The following is a 14455-nucleotide window of genomic DNA, read 5'->3' as shown; positions in this document are numbered from 1 at the left end:
TGCTTGCTAACCCAACCAGTGAGTCTTCTCTCGCACCTCCAGAGCCTCCTGTCACCACTGAAATAAGGGGCAACCTGCCGCAGCATGAAGTTCCACCCCCTACTGCTCCTACACGGCCAATTCCTCCGGCCCCGTCTCACTCTATGGTTACCAAGTCCAAGGATGGGACTCACAAACAAAAGTCCTGGAATGATGGCACTATTCAGTATCCTCTTCCTCATGCCCTTTCCATTTTTCTTTCCACTGACGAACCAAATTGTTTTACACAAGCCAATCGCAAACCCGAATGGCGTTCTGCCATGACGGAAGAGATTAATGCTCTTTCAAAAATCCGACCTGGGTACTCATTCCACCGTCTCCTTCACAAAACAAAGTTGGGTGCAAGTGGGTTTATCGAATTAAACAGAATTCCAACGGCAGCATTGAGCGTTACAGAGCTCGCTTGGTCGCCGAAGGATTCCACCAACTTGATGTGAAAAACGCTTTCCTACACGGCCACTTGCAAGAGGATGTGTATATGTCTCAGCCACCTGGATTCGTTGATCCTCAAAGACCTAATCATGTTTGTCGTCTTATCAAGGCTCTTTATGGTCTTAAATAGGCCCCGCGGGCATGGTTCCACCGCTTCAGTTCTTGTTTATTCAGCTACGGTTTCATACAAAGCAAAGCCGACAACTCATTATTCCTTTATCGCAGTGGTTCGTCCCGTATGTGGTTGTTGTTGTACGTTGACGACATTGTTTTAACTGGCAGCCACTCCTTTGCTTTGCAGCACTTCATCGCATCCTTGGGTAAGGTTTTTGACTTAAAGGATTTGGGACCTTTAAATTATTTCTTGGGGATACAAGTTCAAACCATCTCTAACGGCATCCATCTTTCCCAAGCCAAGTATGCCTGTGATATATTAAAAAAGGCGTGCATGCTAAAGTGCAAACCAAGTTCTACACTTATTGCTGCGAAGGTCTCCCTATCCGCTCATGATGGTCCTCTTCTGTCCTCTCCTACGAAGTTCTGTATGCTTGTGGGCTGCCTCTAATATCTAACGTTAACACGTCCCGACAATTCGTTTGCTGTTAACAGCGTCGCACAGTACATGAGTAACCCTCGATTGCCTCATCTTTTGGCTGTCAAGCGTATATTACGCTATATCAAGGGTACTATTGATCAAGGTTTGCTTCTTCGACCACAACATCCTTCTGCTCGCATTTCAGCCTATTCTGTTGCCGATTGGGCAGGGTGTGTCGATACCCGCCGCTCAACCACAGGTTATTTGATTTATCACGGCACAAATTTAGTCTCTTGGTCTTCTAAAAAGCAGCCCACGGTGTCGAAATCTAGCACCAAATCCGAATATCGGGCTTTATCCCATGCCTGCGCTGAAACTATGTGGCTGACCGATTTGTTTTATGAACTTGGCATCTCCACTCAGTTCCCTATTTACCTTTATTGTGATAATCTTAGCACCACATACATGGCTGCCAACCCCGTATTCCATGCCCGCACGAAACACATCGAGTTGGACCCAGTTTGCCGAGGGGGGGTGGGGGGGTGTTAAAGTAGAGCCCTAACCAATCTTACCTTCCTTTGTTATGTGATAAACTCTAAGTATTAATGCTGCTATATTACCTGGTTGTATTGGGAGAAATGTAATCCCGTTAGGACTCTTGTATAGCTGAACCATTTGTGTGTATTTATACAACAACTCAAACAACGAATGAAAACAACTTTCAGAAATATTCTAGACTTTTGTTATTGGTTTTATTCCTTACCATGCCTCCGCAACTTTGTTTCTACAAAATGACATGAAAATCGTCTCCAACCGAAAGGGCTCATGGGCCCCACTGAGTAAAAAATGGAAAATCAAGCCAACCGGCTGGCGCAAAGGACCTAGCCAGCCGGCCCAATATTCAACACCCAACATCTACTGGGCATTAGCATGACGCCAGCTAGCAACGGCTAGTTGACGTCATGCTGAAGCTAGGTTACCATTGGATTTGAATTTTTTTTATTTTTTTTCAAACAAAATTTAAAAAAATAAAAATAAAGGGGAATTGTTATTAGCACTCCAAAAATCTCATTTGGCACCCTAAACTTTCTATAATTAGAAAGAAAAATACACTTGTGAGGAGTGTAGAATGAGATTTTTGGAGTGCTAATAACAATTCCCAAATAAAAAATTCTAATTTTTTCCCTATAAATACCTAAGACATTCCTACATGATTCCACACTATCACCACTCCTACAATGGCGGATGAAGATGATGATTATAGTCTTTAAATTGAAACTGTTTTTGTCTTTAATATTTAAGCTGTAGTTTTTAAATTTAAATTGTAGTTTTTAAATTTAAGTTGTTGTAGTCTTTAAATTGAAGTAGTAATCTTTAAATTTAAGTTTTTAAAATGAAGTAGTTGAATCTTTAAATTGAAGTTGTTGTAGTTTTTAATATGTCCGAAAAAAACCTTATTTTAATAAGGTAGTTTAATATAAGTAATCATATTAATTCAATTAAAATAATAAATTATGTTTGGCCTATGGCCCATTGACCCCCTTGGTTGGTAATGATTTTTTGTCATAGGGCTATGTTTGGCCTATGGCTCTTTGGCCCCCTTGGTTGGAGATGGTAAGAAATATGGCCTAGCATTGTTCATTAAAATATTAATTTCTTGGAGGGTTATAGGGCTAAAGAGAACCCTCTGGCCCTCCTTGGGTTGGAGATGACCTAAGATTCCTAGGGAAAAAATGAATATAATTGAAAAATTAAATGTACATGGATAATGGGACATTCCTTTCTTACTCAACAAGATGATTGGTGAATTACCATGTGTGCAAACACATCGGAAATGGAACAAGTAGTTGGTCCTCTTTATATGATTTTGAGTTGGATACTCATATTTTATATGATACATATTTGAGCATGTCATTTTCACATGTTGTTCTAATAGCTAGACATGATTTACCATCACCTTATATTGTCCACATATATAGCTTGAGTGACGATAAGTGTAAAAGAACGTGTTGAGAGTATTAGCTCCACGTTGAGATAGAATTAATAATTTAAAAAGATCTTGGCATACCAATTGATTAATGCTCTCCTTTTAATAGGGTGATATAGCCTTGACCAAATTCTCATTAAGATGCTTATCACACAAACCAATTATTAAAATGAGTACGCTTGGAGGTCGCAACAATAGCGTGGTAATCCAAACTTTCGGTTTGGGATTACCGAAAATATGACGACGAGGTCTCGATCCTTGTACTTAATAACTGGTATTTATAGTTCTCTCTCGAGTCAGAGTTTTTCTCTCTTTTTGAGAGTATTTCTCACCTTTTCGTGTGAAGCCTCCAACTTTGAGCAAAATTGATGGCGCCGACCCTAGCTTCGGCCGAGGTTGGTCGCCATTCTCCCTTTTCTTTCTTTCTTATCTTTTTTTCCTTGCTTCTACTGTTTTTCCACCTTGGTTGTTATACGATCTATTCTGTTTCTCTTTCCCCGATTTTCTGCCATACAACCTGCTAAGATTGTGTGTAGAGCTCCGGTGTTTTCACCGACTCAGGTGTTTCTAATAGCACCACTTTCTCTTTGTTATCTACCTTTATCGACAGTGTCAATTGTAGATTTCCACGGACTTCATCTTGATCTTTGGCTTCTCTCGTTTGGTTGCTGGCTATCCTTACTATATGGTTGTGCTTGAGAAGCAGATTAGAGTTGGATGTGGCATTTGGTGAGGTGTTACTTGGCTGTGGAAGAGGATTTGGACGGATCAGAAAGATCTAAGGCAGCGATGGAGGCAATTAGAAGCTTCTAGGTTCTACATATGTGGTCTGGTTTATCGGCCTAAATGTTTCTTGGCTCTTGTAGTGTTTTGTTTAGTTTTGGCCCATGTTTTGTTGGTTATATGTTAGTTTTGGGCTATGCTTATATATAAGGTTTGTGTTTTGTAGTGAAATCTTACTTTTTACCCAAAAAAAATAACCAGTATTTATTCAATAACAATTACTGAACTTTTGGGGGTTTCGATTTTGTTTTTTTTGGGTATTCGGTTTGGAGTTTTTCGGGTCGTATTCTGGATTTGGGTGAAAAAATTTCCAGCCCTAAGATCCATACGAGCTTTCAAGATGCATTATCATAGTCTTTTGGAGGTTATGAAGAAGGGAACCAAATCCAGAAAAGATAAATGTTTTAGATGCAATGGATCTTGCAATTTTGGCTTGGACAATAGATGTTTGGGCAAATACAATTGAAAATTGTTTTTGACATTGTAAAACTCGGTCAGCGGATAACATGGCTCCAGAGAATTTGGATGAACTGTTAGATGGTGGAGGCACTTAAGAATTGTAAAATGTAATAAAAAAAAGTTGAATTATCGTAAGGAAAGGATGTGAAGGACCTTTTGAACTACCCTAGAGAAAACACAACTTCAAATATGATTAAGATGATAAAGTTGAAGATGAATGTTCTACTGGAACCTTTAAAAAAAAAACTCCCAAAGAGGTGATGACATTGAATAATTTTTTGTTGCAATATGAGAACCAAAATTTCTTATCATATTAAGAAAAGTTAGAGATGAGATTCAATCTGATATCAATTTCAAAAAGTAACAAATAACTTTGATTGAGTCATATTTTAGGATTGCCTTATAGTCGAATCATAAGCACAATGTATAAGGAAATTATTAATTTATATATTATTGGGACCTATAGGAATTTTTATAATGTATTATATTATAAATTTCACGAAGTATTATTTTAGCACGTTATTCCAAAGTCGGAACAGGCTAAAAATAATATAACTTAACTTCTTGTGAAGTTGGGGATATGTGTGCAGTGAAATAAAGTAAGTAAGACACAATATTAACGAGATTCGGCAAGTGTGCCTACGTCCTCGAGGCAGCAGTAGTATTTCTTTCATTATCTGAAATAATAGAATACAATGATAATTCTCACTATTTTCTCCCTTCTCCCTAGCCTTATAGCTTACTGATATATTCCTCTTCTTTCTTTCTTTTCTCTTATCTCTCTCTTCTTTTCTCTCTTTCTTCTTCTCTTACTTTGTTTTTTATTTTGTTGTTAGTGGCCTTGGCATGATATCATTGCTTACATAGGCATGATATCATTGATTGTTCATGCATGATGCCATTCACTCAAACCAAATAATAGACATCTACATTTCCAACACTCCCTCTGGATGACCATATGTCAATATCGATTGCCTCGTTAAAACCTTAATATATTTTGGATACTCTGCTTGATGAGTATCTTCTCCTGATTTCGAATTCTTTAATCTGACTAGTTACAAAGTTGATGTAATCTGATACCATGCATGATAATTGGAGTGTCTGCTTTGAAGGTGGATCGCATGCACTCCAAATTTTAATTGGTCACAATTATTAGCCAAACAAATTCATGACTAGCTTCATGGAGATATGTATTTATGAGAGATATGAAGATGCAGCGACAAATGTTTGCCTCCTTAATAATTGTAGGATCAATCTATTTCCATATGTAAAATACAAATCCCTTTTTATAAGCGATTTGTATGCATGCTAGAGAGATATTCATATTTTTCTTGTTGAATAAGAGGCTTTTGGTGAGTTATTTGTAATAGAACAGGCACATACTTGTAATTTCCTGAAGATATCAATACTTTATTTCATTTCCATACCCATTTGCTAATATTTTGCTCCACAGGAAATGCAATAACTGATTTAGTGTATTTTGCTAAATACATTAAGGCATACTTTACTAAGATGTGGTACTTCTGGACCAAATATCAATTCATCATTTCCCTCACGATGATGAATGATCTTTCTTAGTGCCTGAAAATTAATTAATCATTTGAGTGATCAATTCATGATCTTGAAACCATATGGTTTTTAATACGACAAACCTTTCAGTGGATAAGAATTTATTTTTAGCATATTGTTCGATTTGTAGCTTGAGACAATATTCCTTTCAACACTTTATAATTTTTTCGGACTCTTCAGGAGTCCCACTCTAATATCAACTCTTGCAAGAAATTTAGTATGATGCAACAATATCATAATGCTAGTAGTCACTAAGGTAATTTATACCACCCATTTGTATCGAGTACATAATTTGTGGTTTCCAGGGCTTAGTTTAAGGAATTTGAATCCTTTAGGGATTTTTCTACACTTCATGACACATGCTCCTTTGAAACTCATAAAAAGTAATTTGCTTTTATGTATAATTGAGGGATTTACTTATGGAGATACGCTTTGGCATTTCATAAGCCATCGTATAATATATATAATTCTCCATTGCAATGAACAAGTTTCACAATGGGAAATCACGTTTACATGAGTATATCACAATTTCAGGTTTCAACTAGGAACCATGTGTCATATCATGTGAGTGGATTTCATTCTATTACAAATGCTCATTGTAACCTTCTGGGTTCAACATCATTTGATGATTTGTTGTATAGGTTCATTTTTCCATGTTCTTATTAAATTGTCGCATCATGTAATGGAATTGCCTTTCTTCATTTTGGCCAATAATTTTTCATTCCGTCAACGAACAAAAGAACATGGCTCAATATCAACATAGCTCATTGATGAATTTAGCAACTGTTGTAAAACCAAAATTAACATTGGTTATCATCAATTTGTAATCTCATAATTTTCGTGTGCATGCGCATGCATATTTTATATGTATTTCAATACTTTGGATATCTTTACGTCTTCAGGGGCTTTACATTGTCTCTTCTAGGACAGTCATCTCTTATTAAATGAATTGTTTGGAGATTTGGGTCATAACCTCCTTTAGAGCGTTATAAAGCTTGGATTTTTAATCTCAACTTCTAAGGAATTTAATCATAGGAACCTATACGCCTATCATGCTTTAGGATACACAATAAAATTTCCATGTCCATAGATTGTCCTTTTGGGACTTGAATCAATACGACGATTGACATGCTTCAGGCATGCAAAAGTTTAGTAGTGCCAAGTCCATGGATAATCTTGTTGAGACTTCAATTCATGAGGTATCTTTATTACTTGTTAATGCCTTTGGTAGTTTATTTGTAATCGTGAAGATTGTATTACCTTTTGCGCATCTAGAATATTAGTTGAAATCATTCTTGACTTCATCATAGACTCATGTAGAATTTGCTAGGGCTGTGAGGAAGATTCCCATCATTGAACTTTGGTCTTCTACTTACTTAGTCAGCCACTCATTTTCACCTTTTAAAATTCTATAGATTCGTCGTTGATCCTTCAGCTTCAGCCTCCTACACAACAAAAGTGGTGCGCAATCTTTGACTTTGAATAGTCATTCAAAGCATCGCTTTTCAATTACTTAATCGTTTTGACAGCTTTAGTGTAAAGAGTCAACATCGTATCAATTGTTCTGCAGTGTTGGTGACTTGAAATTTCGCACCAACAATAGTTGAAGATGACTACTCGAGAGCAATGCAAGGTAAGCAATCAAGCAAAGGTTCCAAGCAATCGGTTTAGGACCGGAAGTTTGATTTTAGGTTCCGACTGATTCTTTCTTTTTCCTTGTCTTGTAGGCAAGAGCAAGAGCAAGAGCAAAGGAAAAGACAAGGAAAGAGCATGATATGTGTTACTTTTGCTCTCGACTCTGATGATACGAGATACTTTTTCTTTTGAAGAAAAAAAAAAAACAGTAAAAGAATTTGTGGTTGATGTAAAACATCTTGATCAAATATATGATTGGGCATTTTGAAGGACTGGGTTGAAGAGGTATTCTCAGATAGGAGGAAAGCTAAGTATTTTGAGATGCTTAGTTGAAGATGTATTCTCGGCAAGGAAGAAGAGTTTTTCGGAGGCCTGCCTTACCATGGAAGACGGAGGTCGACATACATAGGGATTTCTAAATAGTAGGTAGTGGTGTTGTTGGGACCTTGCGATCTATGCTTGTTGGCAACACTCGTGCAATTAGAACAATGAAATTCCCACGTTTTAACTTTGTCAGAGGTAATTTGATAGACCTTGATATCTAAAAGCTAATATTATGTCTGAGAAGTGCCTACAAACTTTATTTAGAAAAATTGGGCTTTTGAAAGTTGGAGAGTGGTGTCTCTTCGACTTTTGAACGAGTGGTCGTGTTGCCTCTCCTTTTATAGAGGCATCAATTGTATCAAAAAAGCTCACTCGGAAAGTTGCCCGCCTGTGGAAATTTTCCCTGTTGCATTTATTTGATTTCGTTTTCTTTCATTATTTCTAAAAATGGCTTGCCCATTTGACTATTGTTTTGATTTGAATGTTGTGGAAGATGCAAACATGCCTATTTAGGATAATATTTGGTGCCCATTCTTCTTATCCTCTAATGGTCATCTTACGATTCGAGACTATGTGATGAAAAATGATATAAATGCCACAGTAATAGCTACGAGCCTTCTCACTCCCAAATATAAAAGAATGCTTTCAAAAAATTCTGATGAATCAGTTGTTCAAGACTCTTTGGCGGTGTTCAGTGTGCGAGTTCTATATCCAACATAGGCCAATGTTTACTTGCTCGAGCTCGCTAACTTGAACCATTAATGGCTGAGGTGGCAAGTCTTAGGCAAGAAATTAGAGGGCTCAAGCACGAGAATAGAGAGTTGCACATATTTGCAAATAATTATTGACGAACATGAAGAGAAAGCTCAACCAGTGCAGGAATCTGAAAGTCAGATTTAAAGTGACCACCAGAGGTTCTTGACTTTATTTCGAAGGCATCCGTTGCCTCCATCTTCTAGGGTTCCCACCAAGCACTGAGCCTTCAAATGATCAATCTTCGATGCCTCCGCCTTCTGGGGTTTTGTCAAGTACTAAGGCTTCATATGAGCAGCCTTTTCGAAAGCTCTTTTTTTTTTTCTTCCTCTTTTTATTGTTGTAGTTGTAATTTATGTGTATGCACGCGTATATATAGAAAAGTTCCCTCACACACACACACACATATATATATATATATATATGAAGGGTGAAGGGATCAATCTGTCACATATATATTATAATATATTATATATGATGGATGATTATAAAACACCAATCACAATAATAACAGAATTAATAATAACAAGAAAAAAAAGTAAATATTAACTTACTATACTTTACTTTTTCTTTTTAACCGTGGCCATGTATCAACGGTAGTATCTGAAAATTATAGGAAGATCTAACCGTTAGATCTGACCCAAATTTAGTATGGCATGGATAAGAAGGTAATGAGCAACTTCAATGAAGAAAGTGTTTGCATCTGAGGTAAGAAAGTTGAAGTTTAAAAGCCATTACCATGGCTGCCAATTTTTCTGCGAATTTCGGGTTTATAGTTGTATTTCTAATATCTTTAATGAATTAGCCATTGGATCTTTTTAGAATTTTGATATATTATGGAAGAGAGGATAAGGAATAACTTATATGAAGGAAAACTTTATGTTTGAGCATAGTAAGTCAGAGTTTCAAAGCTTGTAACATGACTATTGGTTTTTCTTCTTCTTTTTTTTTGCAAATTTAAAGTATGTACCCATTTTGCTTCTGCAAAGAATGAAATGCAATCATATAACAAGATATAGATTCGCTTTAAGAAAATTAGTCATATAGAGATATAAGGATAAAATGAGAAGATTTTCTTATCTATGAGATTCCAGCAGCAGAAGTGGGAGGTAGGTAGTGCTTCATCAGATTTATGGTGTTGTGCTTTCCACTGATACATGAGTTTCTCGTGTTGATAACGTGTTGTGAAATTGGAGATATGTGTGTAATGGAATAAAGTAAGTAAGATAAAATATTTACGAGGTTCGGAAAGTGCGCCTACATCTTCAGGATAGCAATAGTACTTTCTTTCATTATCTGGAATAATAGGAGTATAATGATAACTTCACTATTTTCTCTCTTCTCCCTAACCTTATCGCTTATTGATACATTTCTCTTCTTTCTTTCTTTTCTCTTCTCTCTCTCTTCTTTCTTCTTCTCTTCCTCATTTTCTTCTTTTGTTGTTAGTGGCCTTGGCCTTCATTATATAGGCAAATGAATAAGTAAATGACAACATTACTTACACATGCATGATATCATTGCTTACACAGGCATGATATCATTGCTTGCATAGATATTATGTCATCCAGTTAAACCAAATAATGGACATCCATAGTTACAACATATCTAAGATTATTAGTTTATTAAGTATTTAAATTATTACGGATCTACTGTGCTTCCTTTCAGTATGAATGATTGTACAACTTCCAAAAAGGAATATGTCAAAACAGAAATTGAAAATAAGTAGTTAAATATTAAGACTTTCATAGTAAGAGTGCAAGACTAAAACATTGAGTACTTTAGATTCCTAAAGATAAATTGCACGTCAATTGTCTTAATTCAAATTCAGAATTACTATGGTATTTCCACTTTTCTAAGGGTCTTGTGTTCTGAATTGGAAAATGCTGAGTAAAAACAGTACAAATAAAAACTTTGATAAATTAATTGCTAGTCTTGAATGGCCTGTATACCTTGAGACTGTCAATCACACCAGTAACTGACCCAGCTGCAGCAGATAGGGCAATTATAAGGACACAGAGACTTAGAGTTTGGAGGCACATCCATCTTGTGCTCCACATTGGTATCTTCTTTTGAGCAATATACATCTCCACAGGGAAGTAAACTGTGAGTGGCCAAAACCCTAAGGCCCCGAGAAATCCAACAATGTTGTTAAAGAACGGAAGGATCATGGAGATCACGGTAGTTAGAATAACAAAAATTGTCCTCCAAACCAATCTGAATAGGTTAAGGGTGTAGTAACTGAAGCCTGGGATCAGGATTTTGATGTCTTTTGTGACGAATTGGCTATTTGGGAAATTTTTTGTAGCTGTTTTTTCGACCAATGCGAAAATGGGTTGGGCAAAAACTTGATATGCACCAACAAGGTGGATCACAATGGCGGCGTTGGCTATGTCGATAAGCCAAAATGGGTTAGAGAAGCCTTTGCCAGTGAGAAGGTTTCCAGGGGTTAAGTCTCCAAAAGCAGCGTAGCCCATGCAGCCACATAGAATGTAGAAAATGGATGTCACTGTCAAGCTAAGTCGGGTGGCCTTCTTCATTGTCTTGGTTTCAGATGGTGGAGATTTAACTGTGTCCTGTAACATTTTATATGGTTGGATTAAGTGCTCGAATCGCCACGAAAAGTATAGCATTGTTAAATTTAATTTGAAGAAGATATAAACCTGAATTTCAATGAGGATGATTGAGTAAGAGTAGGCAAAAGCTATGTTTCCAAGTGCTTGGAAGATCCTCCACATCTTTTGGGCAGGAGTCACAATCCCAAGGCTTATTCCAGTCCTACTTCCATTGATTTTTTCATTTTCTGGTATTAACTCCAAACAAAAAAAAAAAAAAAAAAAAAAAACACAAAAAAAACGAAAAAAAAAACAAAAAAAAAACATAAAAAAAAGGAAAAAAGCTTGAATTAAATTTACCAGAACCTTTTCAATCCTAAAAACCAAGTTCAAATTGAGGCATCGTTCTCTTGACATCTGGTCGCCTAGAATTTTTTTTCATCTTTTATCAAGTGGCCTAGGAATTATGGTAACTCAACTTTGAATTTGATATTAAGGGTAAAGAATGAATGAAGATCACTATAATGTATTGATCTCAACTTTTGATATCAAATCTAAATGTGAGTGACCATATATTTTTTAGTCATCTAAGCACAAAACAACAATTATCCACTCAAAATAGTAGTAATAAATGTAACTATTTTTACCAGCAACTTTAGCAATTCCAAGGGCAAGTCCAATTCCTGAGTAAGTGAAGGACATGACTGCAGCAACAACGGAGAGCCAGGACAACTTATCAAAGTTTGGAATTTGAGACAATATAATTTCTGAGGTTCCAAAAGCTATCATATAGGGATTGTAGTTGATATGACATGGATCTTTTCCACCACTATTGTGGAAGCAATTAGACCTCTTTATTGCCCTATTTCATCAACACAAAAAAAAAAAAAAAAAAAAAAAGGGGAGGAACCATTAGCCCAAAAAGATATTTATAAAATACCTTACATAATGTATGCTCAAGCATCACGAAATTCTTAATTCAGTTTATACACTCAAGGCTTACATCATGCTTATAGATGCTGCTACAGTATAGCCAATAGTAATTCCAAAAAGGTTCAATTGCTGAACAAATCCACACATTTTGACCTGAAATTCACCTGAGAAATTGAAATTAACAGAAAAAAGATTAGCTATTGACCTTTTGAAAAAAGGAAAAGAAAAAAAAAAAAAAAAAACATTTGTTTGTATGTCCAAAAGATCAAAGTATGAGGCATAATTCACCAAGGTTGGATTGAACGGCATCGGAGTAACTGTAGTTTCTCTTTCCAGTGACGGGATCACGATAGCAAGAAGCCAGAAGAGTTGAAGTGTAGTAAGTGATGAAGGAGAAGATGGCCATCGCAGCAGGACCAGCAATCCATCCAAGCTGAGCTATGGCCCAAGCCAATGACAGAACTCCAGACCCAATTACAGCAGTAATTATGTGTGAACTTGCAGTCCAAACAGTTCCTTGTCCCACAACCAACACACATGAAAAAAAAAAAAAAAAAATGACTAACAATTCAACATGCTTAGCAGTCTCAAGGAGAGAAAGTATATAATTTACCGGTTCGTTTGGGACGGCCATCGTCATCAATGTACTTGGAGCCTCCATTCACATTGAGTGAGACATCAAAAATTGGGTTGTGATGAAGCTGCAGCTGGTTCCTTGTGGCAGTGTTTTCACTCATCTTTTTTCATTACAATAGAGAAAGAGACCAACTCATTAATTAGGGTTTTGCTTAAAATGCAAGTCAAAACGATTCTCTAGTGTTCTATATATTCAAATAATCTCAATTTTCCAATGCAATCTATGAAAACTATTCTTTAGTGTTCTTCTCACATAAACACAAATGATTTAATATTTGATAAAATTCATACTAACCAATATGCTATTTGTTGACTACATTATTGATTACATGTAGAACTGTTATCCAATTATCATACCACATTTGTTGACTACATTCATGTATTCTATTTAAAAAGAAATTTCATTACCAAACAATTTTTGGTAATGCCCCTCTGTTGGCACATCATGTTAATAAGACGATAACTTATCAATCTATTTATGTTATAATACGAAAATCTATACATTCTGACTTTTAACGATATTATAAAACACGAGTCACTAACACTGCGTGATGACTCAACGTTCGCACTAAAAATTCCTCTACTTTAACCATTCAAGAGAAGCCTTTAGTAACTGTACCAAATAAATTAAATTTACTGCTCATATCAACAATTTTAAGATTAAGAGAATTCACTCATGTGCCGAAGTTCCTCCGTTCGACTCCCATTTCCTATTATCACTTATAAGAGGAAAAAATAAGGGGTCTTGTATCACAATATATGAGATTATGAACCTCTCAGTGCTAAGTGCCAACTCATTTTTAATCCCAAGCTTTGAAAATCTATCCCAAACTTTGATTAGTAGCTCACCAAATTACTCTCTCACTACTCTCCTCAACACTAATAGGGTAATTTCTAATTAACTACTTGTACACAATTTTTTTCACTAAAAGTAATCAAAGATTCGCACATCAAGAGTCAACATATCGTATAAATATTGCAAATTTAAGACCAAAAAGGAGAAAGCAAAGATCATTACAATATTCATGAATATGCACACAGATGTAACATATGGTGTTTCCAAATTACAAATCATAAGTTATGTGTTCACCAAAAAAAAAAAAAAAAAAAAATCCCAAATCGTAAGTTATATTCACATATAACAATCTGAGACAAGTATTGACGGATTTAAAAGGTAAAAGTTTATCAACACAAAGCATTCTAAAAAGACTAGCTTACAGAGAGAAAATTTCTAATAAAATTAAAAGCATTAAACAAAATGTTTTGAAGTCCCTTACCGCATTCCACCCTTCTTCCTCCTCTCTGGAAAGTTTTTGTGTGTTGAGATTGAAACTACATACAGAAACTCTTATCAGTATAAATAGGGGGATGAGTATTAGTTTGTCGTTTTGGTCCTCTGGCTATTCAGTTAACTTTCCATGTATAGTAGAAATCCTATCCTAAAAAATTAACATTTTATTCTCTTTATTCGACACCTTTGAGTATAAAATTCTTACCTGTAAGGCTTCCGAAAGGGAATACGGTTGTTGTACAATTCACATAATTTACATAATTCCCATAAACAGGGAAAACATATATCCAATATTTATATCAAATGTTATCTGAGTGATCACGGTTGGCGTCCAGAACCAAAGAACTTGGAGTCTATTATTAATCAGTGTCCTGAAAGTGGAATCGCCATTGCAATTGGCCAAATAGGTTGAATGATTGACTGTACGAGAGTGTCAGTACTAAATATTATTAGTAGAAAGGTTGAGCGAATAATCGCTCAAAAACTAATATTGACTTTTTTTTTTTAAGAAAAAAAAAATAATATTG

The 14455-nt window shown here is 35.7% G+C and overlaps 1 protein-coding gene across 1 annotated transcript; it reads right to left on the bottom strand.

Annotated features, from left to right (window-relative positions):
- Nucleotides 1-10292: 10292 nt before the first annotated feature.
- Nucleotides 10293-14008, bottom strand: LOC137716125 (amino acid permease 3-like). Its single transcript, XM_068455528.2, has 7 exons — nt 13915-14008; nt 12615-12738; nt 12290-12517; nt 12072-12165; nt 11716-11930; nt 11177-11316; nt 10293-11089 (listed from the first exon to the last, which is right to left on the bottom strand). The coding sequence occupies exons 2-7, from the start codon at nt 12736-12738 to the stop codon at nt 10436-10438; spliced, it is 1455 nt and encodes a 484-aa protein (XP_068311629.2). The 5' UTR covers nt 13915-14008; the 3' UTR covers nt 10293-10435.
- Between the last annotated feature and the right edge of the window lie 447 nt (nt 14009-14455).

This window comes from Pyrus communis, chromosome 15 (assembly GCF_041283825.1).
Source record: "Pyrus communis isolate YQ-2024b chromosome 15, ASM4128382v1, whole genome shotgun sequence".
NCBI lineage: Eukaryota > Viridiplantae > Streptophyta > Magnoliopsida > Rosales > Rosaceae > Pyrus > Pyrus communis.
This window is presented reverse-complemented; position numbering and strand designations above follow the sequence as displayed.

Coding starts and splice junctions, on each gene's coding strand:
- LOC137716125 (XM_068455528.2), bottom strand. CDS start 12,738: ATGAGTGAAAACACTGCCACAAGGAACCAGCTGCAGCTTCATCACAAC. Junction 12,518..12,614: donor TGGCCGTCCCAAACGAACCG/GTAAATTATATA, acceptor TTGTGGGACAAG/GAACTGTTTGGACTGCAAGT. Junction 11,317..11,715: donor TGGAATTGCTAAAGTTGCTG/GTAAAAATAGTT, acceptor AGTTAATACCAG/AAAATGAAAAAATCAATGGA.